This window comes from Sitophilus oryzae, unplaced genomic scaffold (genome assembly GCF_002938485.1).
Source record: "Sitophilus oryzae breed Bouriz unplaced genomic scaffold, Soryzae_2.0 scaffold_1870_pilon_pilon, whole genome shotgun sequence".
NCBI lineage: Eukaryota > Metazoa > Arthropoda > Insecta > Coleoptera > Curculionidae > Sitophilus > Sitophilus oryzae.
In genome coordinates, this window is record NW_022146580.1 from 16,071 (window position 1) to 37,877 (window position 21,807).

Sequence of the window (21,807 nt, forward strand, 5' to 3'; positions counted from 1 at the left end):
GTGAAAACTAATAAAAACAAATAAAATGACATGTGTTTTCCCTTCCAACTTACATTTCTTCTTGTTTTTACCTAAATTTCGGTTTTTACATAATATAACTAACAAAATAGTAAAATGAGTGAAATAAATTAAAAGATCTTTACACAAAAGGCGTTTACAGAGAAGCTTATTTAATCAGCAAACGTACTTTTTAAAAAACTTGCAGAAAACTACATTTTACACGTAAAAATATTTTTTTTACTGGGAAGATTTTTACTCGTCCTCTGCAGCTAGGGTACCTCGGGGTCGCTACACCCGTACTCACAAAATGTGAGCCCTTGAGGGAAACATTTAAGTATTTATAACAAAAATAAGACAAATGTATAAAAAAGATTTAATATAAATATAAAATACATCCTTAAAACTAAAATCGATGCTAAAATACCGTGGTATAAAAACAAAATTGCATTCATCAATAATAAAGAGAAAATAATTACAAAATAAAAAAATATTTACGGTTATTCCCTTATTTTGGTTAAAACAAATATACAGGGTGATTATAGCTTATAAGAGTAGAATATATATATTTACAATAGTTCAGTTATACCGCAAAAACAGCGTTTAAGTGCCCTTTGAAATGATACCCCTACAGGATATTCAAAAAAATTTTGATGTTGAGGATAAGTGCGGTATTGGAGTAGGCCAAACAAAAAATCTCATCAATCGTCATTTCAAAGGCTACCATGAAACCGTTTTTTACCATGTCGTCACTAGAGGCAGTTCATAACATTAATATTGGAATTTTAAGCACCAAAAAATATTAAAAATGTGAGCATAGTTAATATTTTCAAAAATATATTATTTACAATAAAAAATATAAGCCTTATTACACTCACTATAAACATTACAAAAAGCTTTATATACAAAGTGTTCACGCCTATTTTAGTCAATAGCTATATATCTCTGTAAATGCTGGTTTTAGAGAAAACTACAAATTGCGAGTTCTAAAATTTTGCCCAAATCGCTACATACTATTTTCGAAAAATACCAACAAATAAGTTTATTTTTTGTGAATTAGTAAAATATGTTATTTATTCAACTGAGGTATCATCTACAGGGTGGTCCGAAATGTAATCAAAACGGAAACTTTGGCAACATATTCTGCCAGGGTTGGGTAATGACGCGTAGAAAATTAATTTTCTACGTGTATGTAGAAAAGTGCGTAGAAAATGTAGAATATTAAGTAGAAAATGTATAAGATCTAAGAACAGGTACAAAACGTTTAACAGAATTATTCTGTATACTATCCATTTATTAAATAATAAATAACGATTAGATATATCGTTATTGGTTTATTTCTTGTACTAATTTATTAAAGTATTTGAAATAAATATAAACTCGAAAAAGGCTTACAATATACAAAACTAATTTTCTACGTTTGGACATGTAAAAAATATAGAAAATTAGTTGGAGCAGAAAATTAATTTTCTACGTGTAAAAAATACGGTAGGGTATATAAAATTTTCTACCTACCCAACCTTGAATTTTGCAGATAAAACTAAGTAAAAAAAGTTGTGTATGCACTATGGGCGCATATTTGAAGTAAAACTTCTTACTAGCAGCAATTAAACTAAAGAATTTGAAAAACATGTTCGAGAAAATGTAGTTTGAAATGTTGAAAAAGTAACAAATAGTTATTTATGTGTAACAAATAGTTTTTTGCGCGTAACAAATAGTTTTATACGCGTAAAAAATAGTTTTTTACATGTAACACATAGTATTATAAGCGTAAAATAAATGATTTATATTAAAATATTAATATTTTTGATAAACACATTTTTTGAAATACACGTCGCGTCATTACGTATTTCTAAGCCTTTACCTAATTTCTAAGTCTTTAAGTGTCAGAGGGCTTATGTGTCACGGCCGTCTCGTTAGCTTGTGTGTCACGACCTTGAACGTTTGTTTCCAGAGCGCCTAAAGAAGTATCACTTCAAAAATAAAGCATATCAAAAAAATCGTTTTGTGTTACTTTAAAAATTTGACAGATAATACCCTATGATCGAAAAAAAAAAAACAACGGCGTCCAGTTGGCTGGGAAATGACGATCGACGACATTTCCCATATAAAATGACAGCGGTCTTCATTTCATAGCCATCGCTGACGCCGTTTTTTTTATTTCGATCATACAGTACATGAACACAGACAACGTTATCACCCGGTATACCGATAAATATCACTTTTCCCAGTTCACGTCATGTGCAAAATCGTGTGCCAGAACCGCTTCCTCAACAACACGATACCGTTGTACAGTTTGACAGCTGGCCCGACCTTGAAATGCAACAGCTGCACTATATCACGTTGGCTGAGGTGGAGCAACGCCTCCCCATCCACTTCATTGGCCAGGAAGTTCGCTACGCTCGATTCACACCCGGGTATGGAACTGACGAAGTCGACGACGTCATCGGTGGACCATTCCAGAGGGTTATCTTGGGGGGAGACGTAGTTATTAAGGAAATTCGAGTGTCTCTTCCATGATTCTTTTTCGGCGGGGTATATTCTCGATTTTTCGATCATTTTTTTCGCTTTTGCGATCGATTGGTACTGTGTGGACGTGGAGGAACATTTGCTCACGTCTTCTTCGCTTTTTTCGTGTTTTAATTTGGGGGATACTGAAGGGTGTTTTTTCTTGAGTTTCTTTTCGGGGGGTTCTTCGCTGGGGGCGCTTTGTGAATTGGAGGCTTCCAGTTCTTTCAGCCATTTCGGTGGTCTACCTACCCTGGGTTTTCTAAAGCAAAAAAGAAAGAAAAGGATTAAGTTAACGTCTACCTTTCCCCCCCTGTAGATACAAAACAAAGCAGAATCGGAACTATGTGGATATAAAAAATAATACTGAGTTTTATGTGAGGAATCTCCCCACGAGAGTTATATATTTTTTAAAACACCCTGTATAGAAAAACCAATAAAAGTTGGCGTGCATGTCATCAAAATATCTGACGTTTTACGTAGCAATGTCGCCTTTGACTTTCTTGACAAGTGTTAAATAGAATTGTTTTGTAGACAGGGTTGGGTAACGACGCGTAGAAAATGTAGAATAAGTAGAAAATGTATAAAATCCTTGATAAAATCTGAGAACAGGTACAAAATTAATTCTGTATATTTAATGCCTGTATATTGACACAACAGTCACTGTCATACATCTTCCCGTTGTCCATATCAATTTAAAATAATATAGAAGTTAATAGTTAAGCTTTTTTTTGACATACTATATACTATTCATTTGTTAAATACTAAATAACAATTAGAGATATCGTTATTAGATTATTTCTTGTACTAATTATTGTGACTGAAGTATTTGAAATAAATATAATCTCAAAAAAGGCTTAGAATATTCAAAACTAATTTTCTACATCTGGACATGTAAAAAATGTAGAAAATATAAAATTTTCTACCTACCCATAAAATTGTATGAATATAAATTATATACTATTAAAACATACACAGTATGTCTACTTACTGTTTATAATCCTTTGGTTCTCGGGACACAGGAACTTTGGCCTCTGGACTCCTGTCCGGAGTGAGCAACCTGTCAGGAATCACCTTGTCAGTGTCGACGTTAGCCTCGGCATAAGGACAGTACTTCTGACTGGAATGCGTACTGTGTTTCAGTCCCAGTTTGTGTCCCTGTCCTCTACAACCCACCGTGGGACATTCCAGAAAGTCATAGACGTCATCAGGAGCTGAAATAAAATAATAGTTAAAAAAATGAAGAAAAAAAAACGTAAAAAATAAATAACACAACAAAGAAATAAATAAAAATAAACAAGGAAATGAATAAAAGAAATAAAAAACAATAAAAAAGGAATGAAAAAAAAACATAATAATACTTACTCAAAGGTGGTTCCATGGGATGGCCTGTTTTTTGACACCAGCCCACTGGATGAATGTCGGGGCTGTCATCGTCGACCCAATAACTGTATCTGTCAAGCCATCCGTCAAAATGGATCCGGATTTGGTGTTCTTTCACGTCATCTACCGTGGCTACTCTGATTAGGTGTGGGACCTAAGATGGTAAAAGATAATATAGCAACATCTACAATTTATAATGTCTATTTGTGCCATTCTATAATTTATAATGTTTATGGTGTACTTTTTAAGAAATAAAAAATAAATTAATTTGCATAATAAAAAAATAGTTAATCTGTTTTGTTTTACGAAAAAAAAACTTACCCTCTTATCTACACATTCCAATCTCATGCCTCTTTTGAAGCCACAAGCAGACCGTTGTTTGAAAGCTCTTACTGGAGCCGCCACAGCCTTCTTCTCTTTAAGGTATTTTTCCCACGTAAAATTTTCGGGTGTGGGGTAATCTTTAAGAAAAAATAAACATCAAAAAACCATACCAAAATTTAATGAAAATATAGAAAAATATATTTTTTAGATTAAATATTTCAATTTGTATTCTAAGATTGTTAACATATTAAAAAGCGATTTTTTCCATCACTTACCGCTAGGGGGAGTTAAATTATGTCCATACTGATCGCACCAGCCTACAGGGTGGATGTAGGGTGACGTAGGGTCCGCCCAGTAATCGTAAATGTCATCCCAACCGTCAAAATGAATTAAAAGTCTGTTATCCATCATGTCTCTGACTGTGGCAACGCAAACCAATGCCGAGTCCTTCTTGTCCACTGCTTCCAACTTCATTCCTATTCTAAAACCGTTTGGACAGATTGCCTGAAAGAAATCATTAGTTTTGAATATAATGTAAAAAAAAATCTGATGATTGTTTTTAGAAAAAAAAAAATCCACACTTCCTATTTACTTATTTGCATAGTTTTTAAAATTCAGAAAAATCCGATTTTTGATGAATAATTTATTGAAATATCAAATTTTTATTAAATCCAAAAAAAGTAGCTCTTATAAGAAAAAATTTAGGAATTTTGTTTAAACTATGTACCAGGATATATTTCAGGAAAATATTTTAACATCTACAGAGTGACTCATGCAAAAGTGTAAGGGTATCGGGATGATTTTTTTTTAAATAGAACACGCTGTATATTATTGCTACCTTGGCTTCCTTTCTGATCACTTTATATAATCCTAAGATATTATTAAATATGTTTTGAAGGTTTTAGAGACATTAATAAATAAATAATAAAAAATATATGTTTTTCTGCCTTTTTAAAAAATATATTAAAATACATATCCTGAAATCGAAACTACACTAGGTACTTGCTATAGTTGGTCTGTACTTACTTTGCTTTAAATACTGTAGCCTAAAATTATACAGAGTGTTCAAAATTCTACGCCAAATATTCTAAAATATAAAATAAAAAATAATGTTAATTTATTATTTTTTCCTGTATAGAACAACTTGTATATTATATTTTTGTTAGACGAAACATCAAAAAATAAACATTTTTAGTATTCATAATATTTATAAAGTATTTCATTTTTTTTAACGGTTTCGCAGATATTTGCGGTATATCTATATGGCTTTTTCACCAAATACCAGACAAAAACCATTAGGTGGCTTTGATAAAAATTTACTGTTGAAAGAGCCATATGTTATATAATACCGCAAATATTGGCAAAATCGTTAAAAAAATTATAATACTTTAATACCTCCTAAAAATTTTCATTTTTTAATTCTTCGTCCAACAAAAAAAAAAATAATATACCTACAGGATGTTCTATCTAAAAAAATTAAGAAACATTATTTTATATTTTAGAAAGTTTGACGGGAAATTTTAAACACCCTCTATGATTTAAGATTACGATATTTATAGCGAAAAAAGTACAGACCAACTATAGTAAATACGTAGTATAGTTTTGATTCCAGTATATAGTTCTTGTACCTATTTTTAAAAGGCTGAAAAATATATATTTTTTATTTTTTTATTAATATCTCTGAAACTATCAACATATTTAATAATATTTTAGCATTATATAAAGTGATCAGAAAGGAAGCCAAAAATTCAATAATATTCTGGGTGTTCAAAAAAAAATCACTCTGATCTAGAAAAAAAAAATTCGAGCCACCCTGTAGAAGTTAAAATATTTTCTTAAAATACAACCTTAGGTATGCACTTAAATAGAATTCCTAAGTTTTATATTATACGAGCTACAGTTGCCCGACGCACTTTTACAGCGCCCTGTATATTTTTAAACTTTAAATTTATAGGACTTTTTTAATAAATAAATATAAATTTTTAAAGAACTAAAACCTTACCTGTCCAGCTCTGTTGGCAAACAGATGCTTCGGAGCAGCGGTACTCTTCGTATCCTTCAAATACTGCAACCAATTGAACGTCTCATCGGTATACCCAGGAGGAGGCCTCAAAACATGCCCATACTTCTCGCACCATCCCATCGGGAAGATATCCATACTATCCGCATTCACCCAGAAGTCATAATTATCCGAGTACCCATCGAAATGCAACCTAATCCTGTACCCTACTGTATCCATCACAGACAGAACACAAAAATAGCCTGGATGCTGTGGATCGACTCCTTCAAGCTTCATACCCATTTTGAACCCATTTCTGTTATATGGAAACGGGTCTTTGAAAAGTTTAGTCGGGGCTGCTTTAGCGCTGACATGGGTTAGGTACTTTGACCATGAAAAACCCTTCTTTTTACATGCCCATGGATACACGAATTTGTCTTGGTTTGAGTGGTTTGAGTTTTCTTCGTCACCACTGTCTGCGTCTTTTATGTCATTATCTGATTTATTTTTACCAAACTTTCTTTTTTGAGGTTTATTATTACTTTTAAGTACCGAAGAAGAGGATGCGTCGGGTGGTTTTTTAATGATGTTCAGACAAGCAATCTGACACTCGTTACTGCAGAAATTCGAAGAAATAAAATCAGATCTGATACCGTAACATCCACACTCCAAACATCGTACTTCTTTCTCCATATCTTCCTTGATCTTGGTTTCTTGCTGTTTTTTCTCAATCATTTTCTGGTAGTCCTCTTCCAGGAGGTACTCGATCATACCAAACTCATTCACAATAAACTTTAAATCACTTCCTGGAAGAGTTCCAATGCCATCTTCCCATTTCAGGAGTTTAGCTGCGTTTATATCACTCTCACTGAAGTTAAAAATATTCTTCGGGTCCGGAACTACCTCAGGTTTGGGCTGTTCCTCATTTTTAACTTCTTTCTCGACCTTCACTTCGGTTACCTCAGGAAGTTTACTGGTTTTTTCGGTTTTCGAATCGAAAAAACTGATCTCCATATCATCAAAATCCTTTCTAAAACTAAAAGCAGACTTCCTTCGATTCTTTTCCGGTTTTGAAGTTTTTGGTACACTTGTAACAACAGTTTTTTCCTCAATTTGACTGTTCATACTGGTCACAGTTTGATTAGAACTATTTTGGGAAGTGTTGAACTCAGGTTTGTCCAGTTCAAACAAGGCGGAAGGGAAGTTTTTCTTCAAAATCGAGACTCCCGGAGTGAAAGTTGCTGTCTGTTTTGAATTCGCATTGTTGTCACTGGACGAATTGCTATCAACTGAAGAAACTACAAGTCTGCTATCACTCTGGTTACTCGAGGACTCCTCAGCGATTGACAGTTCGTAAGTCTTGTTACTTATATCATTTTTTTCGACTACAACATCGAGTTTCTCAGCGGAAACCGCCGGTTTTTCGGGAATCTCATTTTTACTCTGCAAAATACTTATGGGATTCCTGAAATTCGAATACTGTAATTTGCCATCGGAAATTTGAAAATTATAAATTTTTGGAATTCCTGAGCTTCCAGGGTCGGTAGGTGGTACCGGCATCGGTAATACGGTGAATTTTGACTGTACTGAATTAGTTGTAGCTGTAACAGGAGGTCTATTCGACTGAACCTTGGGCATAGGAGCCAGTAAAATTTTCTGAGACGACGTTCCACCCTGTATAAACCCATTAGTCTGTCCGATCATCTTAACTTCAGTTATCTTAGTCGCATCTACCGAAAAATCTACAGGTTTTGGTACTTGCTTTAACATAGTAACATAGGCGGAACCACCCTTACCCCCTGCTGGTACTATTGCCATCGGTTTAGGTAGAACCACAGGACCACGACCAGAAGTCAAAATAACATTTTTAGTAGAGTTAGGCTTGTTTGTGTAATTTGTTGTGATAGGACCCAGAATGAAATTGTTATTATTGCTTTTGTTACTCATAAAAGAGGCCTTATTATTATTTTGAAAATAAACCAAAGGTAAAACTTGTGCTTTGAGGGCGGGCACAGCGTTTTTAGTAGAGCTGGAGCTCATTTCCTGACCTCCTTGATTGTCCTCACACTTTGAAATTGTTATGTCATCAGAATGGTTTTCGATCACAAGTTTTGTTTTGCTGGGATCAATTTCCGCAGGTAAATCGATTTCCGATTCTACAGAATCCAGTCGGTCCACGGAAGAGTTTGAAGCCATTATTGTATCTAGAAAATGTTTAGTTATATGATAATTATCTCTAAACAATAGAATTTTATTATCAGGGTAACATGAAATTATCTGATATTTACATTTTCTTATAAATTAAAATTTAGGACAACTATTATACAAAGAGCGCTTACTGCATATCAAAAATAACTCCAAGAACTAATTAGACGCCTGATATAAAGAACGCCAGCAAGAAAAACTATAAATTTGCAAGTCTGTGTTGTAAAACTGTTATGAGTATAAACTTTTATGAAATGACTAAGTTTGGTAATATCTCTATAGAAACTTTAATTTGAGCTCGATAATGAGAAATTTCTAAACATACACTTACCAGTTATTCCTATCCGGAAGGTCACTATCCATGAAAAACTGAATTTTCCGAAAAATAAAACTATTCCCAAATACCCAAGAATAATTCCTCCAATAATTTGTACGGCGCGTGCGCAGTGGAAACCCAGGGTAAGCGGGGGAAGTGCGGAGAACTGTATAATTTTCCCGCCGCACTAAATTTATTTCAGATATTATTTAAAAATATACAATTATTTAATACCCTTACACAAAAATACACCGATAATAAGGACCAGTAATTTTTTTAAGGGTGAGAATTACTATAAAACCGTTGTGGTAAATTTCAAATTACCGACGGAGAATGTCGGATACGGAACCGTTAATAATAAGATGGCGTTGTTGAGCATTTTAAAATAACAAAATCAATATTATAACATCCTTTAAGATACCGAATTAATAAATATTGATGTAAAATGAATTCGTACGCTTTGTATAGAAAATTAAATTCAAGGAGAAAGTATTCTACATTTCAGAGATAATAAATCTAAGATGGCAGGCGGAATAAATGCAAAACGCACGCGCTTATTTTTTTTTCGTCAGTGTTGCCAAGCTAGTCGTCCTTACCTAATAAGGTAAAGAATAACAATCCTTGGTTTTCTGTTCAGAGAAATAATCAACAATATTTGGAAAATATTCAAACGTAAATAAATATAGGCAAAATGTATATAAATATGCTTTTAAGTTAAAGTGTTGAAATTAGTTCATTTATAACTATCGATATCGAAAATGGCAACATCGTTTTATAAAAACAGCTGGAAATTGGTTGTTTTGAGCAGATTTGACTTTGACGTTTTTTTTGATTACCTATCTCAATAAATAAAAATATCGTGCATAGAACGATAGATGCGATTATATAAATATCCTAATATTAACTAAAGTGATACAGTGATGTTACCAACGAGTATTTAGATACTTTTTGTTGACTGTTATATGTCCAAAAAATCTGTACGATTTTCTATACATCCATTAAGGTAAGACGATGTCAATTAGAAATATTTTTGTCAAGTGGCGCAGTTATCAATAAACAACCATATTTAAATGTACTTACGCCGATTTATTCGTTAATTAGAGCAAAGCCGGTGTAAAATGGGGGGAGCTGTGAGTTCGGGACGCAATAATGACGATCTTATTGATAATCTACTTGAAGCAGATTATATTAAATCAGCACAAATAGAACGAGTATTCAGGGCAGTAGATAGAGCCGAATACTTTCTACCAGAGTTCAGAGGAAATGCTTACAAGGATTTGGCATGGAAAAGTGGAAATCTACACCTGTCAGCTCCCTGCATCTACTCAGAGGTCATGGAAGGACTCTGTCTAGCTCCAGGACTGTCGTTTCTGAACCTAGGCTCTGGAACAGGTTATCTTAGCACTATGGTGGGATTAATCCTGGGAACAAATGGTGTAAATCACGGGATCGAGCTTCATGAAGATGTCATTCTGTATGCCAACAGAAAACTGGAGGATTTTAAGAGGTATTCGGGTGCTTTAGATGAGTATGATTTTTGCGAACCTAAATTCAGGCAAGGTAAATATAAAATATCAAGATTTAAATACTTGGTATGTAGTTCCTGTTTTTTATTTATTTAGGGAATTGTTTGAGTCTTACTAGTGAGTGTACTGCACTGTATGATAGGATTTATTGTGGTGCAGGGTGTCCGGAACAATACAAAGATTACATGAAGAGTTTGATTAAAGTTGGAGGTGTCTTAGTTATGCCTATTAATGACCAACTTTTTCAAATAAAAAGGTAAGTACAATTATTGTTACCTTAATTTCTATTTTAATATTAAAGCGGTTTTAACAAAATCGCCAATTTTCATGACTATTTTTCACACAATTTCAATGGTCTTAGGTAAATAGTAAACATAGTCTTCAAATCATGAAGATTTCAACATTTATAGGATATTTTATGTAGATTCAGAATATGTACACCTTTAAAGGCTTAGATATCTAGGTTTTGTGGGAAAATTAATTTTTTGGACCCTTATTTTTGAGCAATTTTTCTTGATGGTTGAAACATTCATTATATCCATTACTGTCCTTTTAAGGGTACCATAGCCTATATTTTCTTATTCTACGACTTTTAGCTAGTAAATAACAGCAGTTTTAATAAAATCCTCATTTTCCATGACTATATGTATGGAAAAAACTCAAAAATGCCCGTTTTTGGCAATTTTTTACACATGTTTAGTGAATTTATTTTTCTAGAACAACTAAAGCAGAATGGAAAGCAAAATCACTACTACCCGTATCTTTTGCTTCACTTATTTTGCCTCCAGAAGACTTTCAGGACTTTGTCCATCCAAGTATGGATTTAAAAATTGTTCTTAGACATTTTTTTACCATTTTTTTTTCTTTGGTTTAGTTGAAATTGAACCACTGTCTCTGCAAGTGTTATGTAGAGCAGTGGTACGAAATATACTGAGGAGAAATATAGAAATTGACCATCCCCCAGCAAAGAGGGTGAAGTTCAGAGCTCCATCCAAAGAGCCCAAAAGAAAAAGAGTGTTGAAGAGGCTTGTCGTGCCATTGTTTGATGATGATGAGAGTTCAGATGAGGACAGACATGTTAGAATTGGTAATTATTGTAATTATTGATATGATTTGGATATACAGGGTGTTTTAAAAAACACGCGGGGAGATTCCTCACGTAAAAATAAGATTTATTTTTCATATCAACATAGGTCCGATTCTGCTTTGTTTCGTACCTACAAGGGGTGAAAATTTTAATTTTTTTATTATAGTTTTCTTCCAAGTGCTTTTAGTGATTTGAATGAAATTTTGGGGGTAAAAGTTACTATAAGTGCTACATATTTTAATGCTAAAAAAGTGTCGATAAATATATCAGGGACGTGCATATGGGTTATCACTGGAATATTTAAAAAAAAATAAAACATGTGCGCCACTGACTTTTTTCTTTTGATATCAAAATTGTGTAGGCCATTTAATGCCAATTAAAATTATCTCTTGATATTTTGTCGAATTCGGCCTCCTTGATGAGATAAACACATTTTTATTAATAACAATATTACTAATAAAATTAAAATAAAATTAATAAATTGCGGTCTCCAAAATGAAGAAGAAATTTTAAATTTCAATAAAAAAATTGGAATTTACCTACTGGGTATAGCCTAATATACAGTATGTCCCCAGATTGTCTTTACAAGAGGCCAAACTTTTTTTTATTATCGACATTTTGAGAAAGATGCATTCTTCATAAAAATTTTTGCTTGTTCTAAAATGGTTAATCCCGTTTATATTTTCCAAATTTCTATACCGTTTTAGAGAAAATTGCAAAAAACATGAAAATATATGGTGTCTAAAAATCAAAAGGGTGATCTTCTGATAGGTGGTTATTATTAATTTTAATGAGTTTTTTATTGATTTTCCCATATCTATAAAATTTATCGTTTATTGATTTTTGTAGGGGGTGACAGAAATCATAATGCAGGTCGTGCAAGTTTTAGAAGCGACGATGGCGGAATATTTAGTTTCTTTTTAGGAATGGGGGGTAGGAGATCAAGTAAGGCTTTCATATTTTATAATAGTTACTTCCTAAAGTACAGCTGGTTCCAATAAAATTGAATACGATTTAAAACATATTTTTATTATTTTGGGCAGTATATTCTATGATACCAGTCCCCCATTTCTCTACTCATGTCATGCTGACGTTCTGAAAAATTTATTTGCCACTTTGTCAAAAGCAAAGTTGTTTTTTACAATGTCACAATAACCTTAACATGTCAAAATACTTGACACATAAATATACACTGCCCAAATATTCGAAAAAAATGTGTAAAGAGTCGTATTCATTTTTTTGGAACCAGCTGTAATTATTTTTATTTGTTTGTTATAAATTTTTGTATATTCAATTACTTATGAGGTGGAGATAGAGAAAGTTCTTCAAGTTCAAGCAGAAGAAATAGAGAGTCTCGAACTAACCAAGAATCTATGGAGGTTGATAGTAATATAGCTGAAGAAAGCTCAAATCATAGGTAGGTTTTTAAAGATTTTTTTTATAAACATACAGGGTGGCGCACCTCATTCGCCTCGGTTGATTATACGAAAACGGAAAGATGTAGAAACAAAATATTTTATGGGTATATGTGGGGAGACAATGTGCACAATTTAAAATTATTTTGAAATATACAGGATGTTTCAGAACTAAGATCCATACCAAAGTTATATTTTTTCTTATGGAACACCCAGTATTTTATTTCATTTTTGGATTCTTGGGCCCAAAAAAAGGCAGTTATTATAAGGGTTAAATATGTTTAAAATCTTTAGTATTTAAGATATTAAAAGATATTTAAATTTGCATGCCACAACAAAAATTTAAATGAACACAATTAAAAGACAGAAATTATCATCGAATGTCTTTTCAAAGGTGACTGTACGCCGTTTTTTTATTGATCGTATGTAATTTATCAGCATTTATCGTGCTAGCAAAAAACAGTGCTTATCACAACCCATTGTTTAGCCAAGTAATTTATAATTGATGGTTTCCTTTGTGTATATCCAAAGTATTTTAATCTATAAATAAGTTATTTATTTACTTGGTAACGGTCTAATTAAAACGGTAAATATTTATTTTTGTAACAGAGTTCTCGTTATTATACTTTTTACATAGTTGCCAGTTCTAAGGAATTTTCGCTAGGCCTAGGCAAAATCAAGGTTGTGAAAGAAAGAAAATTTATATGCAGGGAAATTTAAAGAGATAAATAAATACCGTATGATCGAAAAAAAACGGCGTCGAAGACGGCCGGGGAGTGACAATCGATGATAATTTTAGCGAGGTCAGTCTCTAGACATCATTTACTAAAAATTGACATAAAACTGATCAACAATTAACACGTCTTTGAGGCCGTTTTATTTCCATCGTACGGTTCTAAACTTTGAATAAAAAGATAAGGAAGGAGGTCGTCAATAAATGTTGGTAGTTATTAAAATTGTTATAAAAATATAAGTTATAATAATTATTTATTAACACAAACATCCGATAAGCTACTGAAGCAGGTAAGTCAAATTGATGTATCTAAATTCTTTGACATCTAATCTTTGACAAGTAGTAAATCACAAAACATCCCCCTTGAGAACTTTTTCTTTAATGGCCATAAGTGGGAGTAAAAGACCAACTGCCCGAACAAACACTAGAGGTGCCACCGGTCATCAAACTATATTATTAGACTTTGTTGTATTTTCTGAGTGTATAAATGTTTTCTTAGTATAAAGTTGCATTATTTTAATTTAAATTATATTACATACATTTTTAAAATTCAAATATGACATATATGTCAGTTGCCGTCTAAAATGTCATCTTGATAACAAAAAGTTAGTTATTGTCAGAAATAGTTAAAATCATGTTTAAATATTAAAATTTACAAGTTATAATTTATTGAGATTTAAGAATTCGTTTTATTTAAAAAATGTTAGAAAACAAGCCTGTAATCCTGTAATTGACATAATTGTACTGTAATATATTCCATTTAAATGTAATATATTACTTTATAATTAAAAAAATTTAAATTTAAAAAATATATTAAAAATATATATGTACAGGCATTAATTGAAATTTTAAGAGTGCGAACAAACACGAGAGGCGCTTTACTATTTACTTTCATTTCTTAACATGACAGATGAAGTTCTAAAGGGGGATGTTTTGTGTAGTAAATTAAAGCAAAAATGCAAGAAAAAATATATAATTAGTTAATTTTAAATGAATTTCGTAAATGATCGGTTTACTACACGTATGTATATTATACAGGTTGTTAATTTGTTCATTACGTGCGGCAAGGGCTTTATGGTTAAAATATGGCAACCTCGGCCCGCTCGTCGATAGACGACGCGACGGGACGAGTCGGCAGAATAATCAATAATGCATGCGTTCTCAATAGGCAGTGTTGCCATTCTGTTCCCCTATAAGTAACTGTCGAGTTAACAACCTGTATAGTCACCTATTAGCGAAAAGTTACTCCATTATTTATCTCGATTTTTGACCGAGATCTACCGCACTCTACACAACCAACTATTTTACTGTCTTTTTCGATAAATCGCAATAGTGCCACTGATAATTTAAGTTTTGCCACAATTTCCTTCTAGATTTACTATCTTTAAACAACTATCAGTAGAAGAATAAATAATAAAGAAGATAAAATAAGCTCAGTAAAGACTGACAAATCCACAAAATTTCAAATCAAATTCTATGTCAAATGAATCGACAAACAGAACTGTCAAGGATCCCCACCCTAGGGCCCTTTGTCCGGCATCTACCTTGCATGAATACAAGGATAGCATTATACTCCTTCCTTATTTTTTTTATTCAAACGTTCTAAAGATCAAATGTTGTCAATAGGCCTGTTTCTCCAGTGTGCTACTGTCCATAGTTGTTTAATAAAATTTTGAAAACAGCACTGCTGAGGCGCCGACTTCTCAAGAGGTCAGAGCCGTCATTGAACACCACCCCGATCCACAAAACCCCAACGAAGCCAACCAGAGTCGTCCAGAGGGGGAACAGTCTCTGGACACTATAAATGACATCAGTGACGTGCTTGTGGAATGTCTCGAAGTGCTCAGAAGGGAGAGGGCAAGTCTGGAACGGCAAAGGGATGATCTGGTGGAGGAAATGGCCAGTCAGGATAACCAGGAGAACGAGAACGAGGAGAATGCACAGAGAGAAGTGGAGGGAGGTCAAAATGAAATGCAGAACAAAGAGTGAGTAAAAGAACCCAGTAACTAGTTTTCGCTGAGAGCTGTCATTTTTGAAATATGAGTCAAACTTATGTTTTTTTATAAATAGGATACCCTGTATATTATTTTTTATTTTACTTGCCTTGTTATGAGTTTTCTAAAAATGTAATATACTCTACCGTGCTGGCAACTCTTAATTTGGGTCGGTATTCACATGTGTGGAAGTAAATCGCACAGGGATCTTATTAAGTCGGAGTGAGAGAAATGCGAGAGTGTGTTAGCTGTTGCGGCGTTGCCACATTTCTCCGGTACGCCTTTCCCTATCAAGTAAAGTAAAATCACGATCTCAAACCGCTTATTTTTAAAGACTTTTTTTTCGAAAAGATAACTAGATCAAATCATTAGATATGTTTCTGAGCATCTGAAATGGAATTATAAGGATATCGTTAGGGTGTCCATTTTTTTATAACGAGAAAACGTCAGTAATCGCGATAATTTAAACACTCAACTTTTTAACACAACACGCGATAACTCAAGAACCACTTTATATATTGAAACTTTTTTTTATTTTGAAGTTCGGATCTCTTACAAAATGTTTAAATAAGAAAAATTTGATAGCTTTTTTTTCGTTCAAAAATTAAAAAAAAAACCATCCATTTACTTTTAGTGTAAAACTTTTTACTTATAGAGATTTTCACATATTGTCTGCGAAGTAAATATAGTAGAAATATTAAGGAAGTTTTTGAAAAAAATTACAATCAATTGTTCTAATGGATTTCGAGATCGATTTTTGAATTCTAATAGCGCGACCATTGTCGAACGCCAACTCAATTCCACTTATTTTTACCAAAAGTACTGATCATAGGTACTGATTGATATATTGATACCGCGACGAATCTGCTATATCCCCTTCCACGTCTCTGAGCAATGTGCATAGTTTCTCGGTTTATTTCATACGTTTGGCAACGTGTTTACTGTTCTCTCTTTGTTCAGTACATTATAAATGCATTGTACTCTTCTTACATACGGAAATCGACCCAAGACTAACCTTTGCCAGCCCTTAGTATACTTATTTTCATAAATACGGTAAAAAATGCATTATTTAACTTTTTAGTACAAATCAACCTAGTTTAAAAGAGTAGATATTATTTTACTTAATATGCGTTTTCTCAATAAACTGCACTGAAAATGAACATGAAACAGCCAAAGGTCTCTATTAATTTAATTATACAGATTGATTCAGTACATTTATTATTATATGTGTATGTTTAAAGCGAACAAATATATTTTTACTGTATACTAATTACTGTAATTAACAAGTAATAATTTGGATTCATGGCCTAGTCTTGCACAGTGCTATTCTACTTAACCATTTTCTGAAATTATACATACAAAAGGGCTTAAGGGTATTATTCTCTACTACTATTATCTTTTCAGTGAGGGCTTTTCTATGGGCTCTAACAAACCATCGACCAGCGCAGCTCCGTCAAAGTCCAACGGAAAAAGAGAAAAATTCGACAGCGGTCTGGGTGACGAAATTATCGAAGCCAGAGATTCTTCAGACGATGACGACGAAGATGAAGAGGGTGATAACATGAAATTGGACGCCATCTCTAGTTGCGACGAGGAACAAGCCACTTCCGGTCTGGAGAAACGTCAAAAAAGAGGAACACGTCGCGTGGCCAAGTTAAGAAGGATGGATTGCCGGTCCCGTAGCCATAATCAAGGTTAGTTGTACAGAGTTATACGAAAAAATGTAACGTAAAATATAATTTTACCGTCACAACCATGTCTCCTGAACATTTTGTTTTTTGGATCATGTCAATACATGCCTTCATTAATTTTTAAGAGCGAAATGAAGTTGCCACCAACAATTTGCAATTTTTTCAATTATCACACACATTTCATTTTGAAGTTATTTTCTAATATGACAAGGCGGCTTTGGTGATTATTGTGAACTATATATTATATCTATGTCTATCCAACGACAAGATCCTTGACAGTGATAGATGCGTCTGTCGTTTTAATTTCAAAGTAGTTTATTTTATTTTACAAAGAAATAAGTTGGTACAACTGGAACGCATAGCAGGAACATTTAAAATTTGAGTGATAAGTGATTACTTCAAAATATTGTGAAAAAAAACCTGTATAAAACTGAAAAATTGTAATTGAGTTATTTTATTAAAAAAACGGTATATGTTAATACAAAACAAACAAGAACAAAACACCACATACAAAAAAAAAATATAAAAAAGAACTATTTCTTACTTTCAAGCTTGAAGAAAATTTCCGCATTTATTGTTATATTTATCAATATAACTTATGTACCGGGTGTCCCACTAAGAATCTCTCCGCTGTATCTCGGAAAGTATTAGCCGTAGGGCTTACGGAAAAAATATTTATAACTAAAGGGGCTATGAGAAATTGCTGGAAATTATTTTCAAGTTTATAAAACGGCCGCTAGGTGGCGCAACTGTTATGGAAAATAAGAAAATAGATTTTTTACAGAATTTTGCCTACATAATGGGTACTATAAATAATAGCTTCATAATCTTCAGTAAATTTTGGATTTTTTTTGTTAGAACCATTTCCCCCTATCTGCTAAAATAAAGTGGTGGGGGAAGGTTAGATCTATCTTTATTTAAATGTTAATAACTCCGGACTGGATGATCAGAATCCAATAAGCGAGGGCTCGTTTAAAGAGCGTTTCTTACTCTATATTATTCTATAAAAATAATAATAATAATGGTTTTGAACTTGTAGACGCTAGAGGCGCTTTCTTGCAATTTAACAAACATAGCGCGTTTTTCAAAAAAAAAATAAAATAGTATGTATGTGTTAGCTGATAGTAAAGAGTAGTAAAAGCTTAAAAGGTCAGCGAAAACCATCTTGATATCTTCTTTTCAAACCGAAGATATTAGCAAAATTATAATAAATACCAAAAATAAGCCCTTAATTACCTTATTTTTTACAATACAGTATCAGTAGCCCTCTTGATTAGGTCCATTCTAACAAAAATAGAGATAGAAACAGTTAGTTTATTTTAAAATCGACGAAATACCGAATACCATAATACAGATGTATTAATATCTAATAATTAAGATATTAATAATTGTAGACAAGAAACGATGATTCAGTGAAGTCAAAGGTAGGCTTTGGAAAAACAGTTGCTTTTTCGCGTATAGTATAGGTAAACGTCAAATTGTTATTAGATCAACATTTTGATAGTCTTAGAAGCGTTTTGTTTTATCTTTTAAATGCTTTTTCAAAATGCCTTTATTATTTGAAGTAGTTGAAGTTGTTGGCATTTTGTAAAGCAATTAAAAAGATAAAAACTGCTAAGACTATCAAAATGTTGATCTAATGACAATTTGACGTTTATACTACTACACGTCAAAAAACAACTTTCCAAAGCTTACCATGACTTCACTGAATCGTTTCTTATTCACTGTAGTAGTATCTTAATTATTAAATATTAATACATCTGATATTATTCGTATTTTGAAAATATCGTCATTTTAAAATAACTTATTTCTAGGGTAGACAGGGCCAGAAATCAGGCAGAGCTACTGTAATGTGTTGTAAAATAGGGTAAGAGCTTATCTTGGTTTTATTATAATTTTAATATCTTCGGTTTGAAAAACGGACTCGCCACCCTGCTTTTGCTACTTTTTACTATCGCTAAAAAGTACTATACTATTGCATTTAATTTTTTTGAAACGCGCATGTTTGTTAAATTGTGAACAGCGTCTACGTTCTGCTTATTATTGTTTATATGGTACAATATAGAGTGAAACGCGCTAAACGAGCCCTCGCTTGAATCCGTTAAACGAGCCCTCGCTTGTTGGATTCCGATCATCCATTCCAGAGTTAGTTAAAAAAGTAGAAAAAAGACTCAAAGTCTCGGTCTCAACGTTTATACAGTGTTAAACTGTTACACGTGTTTCGCTCATATACGAGCATCATCAGACAAATACAATTAAAATTAATCCAAAAAAATACACGTTCACATTTTACAATTAAAACAACACTCTAACTAGATCTAATCTAGATCTAACCTTCCCCCACCACTTTATTTTGGTAGATAGGGGAAAATGGCTCTAACAAAAAATATTCAAAATTTACTGAAGATTATGAAGCTGTTACTTTTCCTCCACTTGACTCCAAAAGACACAAAACACACGTAATAACGCGAATCAGAATGCATCGTTGCATGGTTGCTTCCAAAACGCAGATATTTGACATAAGTTGACACAAAATTATAACCTATAATTTGGCAAGACTTTGACAAGCCTCAAAAATCTAAAGGCGAGTGCATACGCATCGGCGTCCGTTTGTCGTTCATCGTTCCGTCGACCAATAAAATTAAAATATGATCTGTCATTTTTGAAATAAACCAATAAAACTGGTTTAAAACAACGCATGACGGTTTTATATTTAAACTTAAACCCACCCATATTTAACTTAAAAAATATTAGAAACTTTTTTTTAGTAAAAAAAAATAGATTGGTATGGGACGTCATCTTGATGATCTTGATCATAATTGATGTTTTTTCCAGATAACAGCAGTGAATTTGATACTGAAGAAGATACGAAACAGGTCGACAATGAATTGAAAATGTACCAGAGCCCCTTCACTGAACACATGAAGGCCAAAATTCAGGAGTTGCCGCTGCCACTGATCCTGAAGAGATATTTGAACTACTACAGAGAATTCTAGGTTTCTACGTACTTGGAAACATAAGTTCTCATTTTTTGGTCTCTGTATAAAGGAAAAATAAGGCGTTTTAAGAAGAATAGTGATCGATTTGAAGTGTTTATTTAGTACAGGGTGTACTAGAATTAAACATTGTTTTTTATATGGAAGGAAATTTATTTTCTGAAACATATTTTTCGAACTAGAATTTTATAAATTATTTTATTTAGGAAAGTTATCATCTAGGATAGTCTTTATATAGGGTGATTCACGGCGATGGTAGGTTAGATTTTTATGGAGAACTTTTTTAAAATTTGGATTTTTACAGTAAGGCACCTGCTTCATATATCTAAATTATTTTCAGCGTTACAGTGTTGTCGCTTCATTTGAAAATTGGTAGTATCTTTGTTATTTTAAATGGAACACCCGGTATATACAATTTTGGAAACTACTTTGATATCTCATTTTTCTATTGTACTAACCTATATCTATCTCTACTAGTTTTTGAGATAAAAAATAAAATATGTGTAAAATTTTGGTTAAATTATAAATTCGGCATATTGAAAGCTGAAATTTGGTTTATAGTATAGGTTAAGGAGAGTCGACATATTCGATCTGTCTAAATCAACTAACTGGATATCAGACAGGTCAGAGATCAGAAAAAATATTTATTTCCGTTTGTTATAAAATCGCTGAAATCATTGTTATTTTAAATTCAAGCCTATATATTAGTGATGTAAAAATTCTAAGTAATCGTTACAAAGTAACAGTTACTTAACGAGGACTCGCAGTAACGCTTACCATTTGAATTTAGGACTCGTTACTCGTTACTAAGCTGATTCGTTACTTTTGCGCTGGCAGTAATCGTAATCCCTGGAAATGCACGAACCGAGGACTCGAAACTCGATGCTGAAATATTCCTTACTTCGACGTAGGTCTAGTTGTTATCAATATGTTTATGTTTAAAGTGTTGACTTGACGCCGGCCGGTGTTTTGGATGGCAAAAGTGTGATATTTTTATTACAATTATGATTGGCTCATGACGAACCGGCGCGGCCGCGGTGTTTGTCCCTTTGCGCTTTGTTGTCAGTTTTTATTTAGGTAATTCCGCACCTTTTTCGAGTGTGTTTTATTTTTTGATTTATAGTTGTTCGGTGAGCGAAGAATAGAATTGTTTATTTAGATTAATATGTCTTAGATATTAATTAAAAATGGATTCACGTTATTCACAAAAAATGTTAACATCTGAAAAAGCAGAGCAAATATTTTTCCTGTTCAAAAAAGAATAGATATTTCGCTACTTACGTACGCTGCGAGAAAATCTACAAAATAAAAATAGTAATTTTTAGTTATTTTTTACTTTTTTGAAGAGATGAATCCGTCACAGAGGAATATAAATTTTTTATATATTTTTATATTTTAACAAAAATATATACATTTTTTTTATTTTTACTGTTTGCATAATTATTAATGTAAAATACAAAGAGAGAGAGAAAAAATAAAAAAATACTTTATATTATACACATATTTTCTTTGTTTAATTTGTTTTCTTTTATTTTTAATTTTATTAATACATAGTGATAACATATCATTATAAAAATATTATACATATTATTCAGTACTTATGAATACCGAGTATTGAAATTATCCTATTAAG

At 32.5% G+C, this 21,807-nt stretch overlaps 2 protein-coding genes across 2 annotated transcripts; one reads left to right on the plus strand and one right to left on the minus strand.

Moving 5' to 3' along the window:
• Positions 1 to 1,785: 1,785 nt before the first annotated feature.
• LOC115883368 (lethal(3)malignant brain tumor-like protein 4) lies at positions 1,786 to 8,889 on the minus strand. Its single transcript, XM_030901734.1, has 7 exons — positions 8,748 to 8,889; positions 6,215 to 8,415; positions 4,488 to 4,716; positions 4,210 to 4,349; positions 3,871 to 4,042; positions 3,497 to 3,719; positions 1,786 to 2,767 (listed from the first exon to the last, which is right to left on the minus strand). The coding sequence occupies exons 2-7, from the start codon at positions 8,405 to 8,407 to the stop codon at positions 2,230 to 2,232; spliced, it is 3,495 nt and encodes a 1,164-aa protein (XP_030757594.1). The 5' UTR covers positions 8,408 to 8,415; positions 8,748 to 8,889; the 3' UTR covers positions 1,786 to 2,229.
• A 578-nt stretch (positions 8,890 to 9,467) lies between these two features.
• On the plus strand, positions 9,468 to 21,536 carry LOC115883367. The gene is made up of 10 exons (XM_030901733.1): positions 9,468 to 9,735; positions 9,834 to 10,292; positions 10,355 to 10,514; positions 10,976 to 11,073; positions 11,133 to 11,345; positions 12,195 to 12,290; positions 12,651 to 12,762; positions 15,176 to 15,478; positions 16,892 to 17,181; positions 20,014 to 21,536. The coding sequence occupies exons 2-10, from the start codon at positions 9,851 to 9,853 to the stop codon at positions 20,172 to 20,174; spliced, it is 1,875 nt and encodes a 624-aa protein (XP_030757593.1). The 5' UTR covers positions 9,468 to 9,735; positions 9,834 to 9,850; the 3' UTR covers positions 20,175 to 21,536.
• The last annotated feature ends 271 nt before the right edge of the window (positions 21,537 to 21,807 follow it).

Excerpts from the sequence above, each read along its gene's own strand:
- LOC115883368 (XM_030901734.1), bottom strand. The coding sequence starts at position 8,407 with ATGGCTTCAAACTCTTCCGTGGACCGACTGGATTCTGTAGAATCGGAA. Across the intron at positions 3,720-3,870 it reads TCCCATGGAACCACCTTTGA|CTCCTGATGACGTCTATGAC; the intron begins GTAAGTATTATT and ends ATTTTATTTCAG. Across the intron at positions 2,768-3,496 it reads GAACCAAAGGATTATAAACA|AAAACCCAGGGTAGGTAGAC; the intron begins GTAAGTAGACAT and ends TTTTTGCTTTAG.
- LOC115883367 (XM_030901733.1), top strand. The coding sequence starts at position 9,851 with ATGGGGGGAGCTGTGAGTTCGGGACGCAATAATGACGATCTTATTGAT. Across the intron at positions 10,293-10,354 it reads CGAACCTAAATTCAGGCAAG|GGAATTGTTTGAGTCTTACT; the intron begins GTAAATATAAAA and ends TTATTTATTTAG. Across the intron at positions 11,074-11,132 it reads TCAGGACTTTGTCCATCCAA|TTGAAATTGAACCACTGTCT; the intron begins GTATGGATTTAA and ends TCTTTGGTTTAG.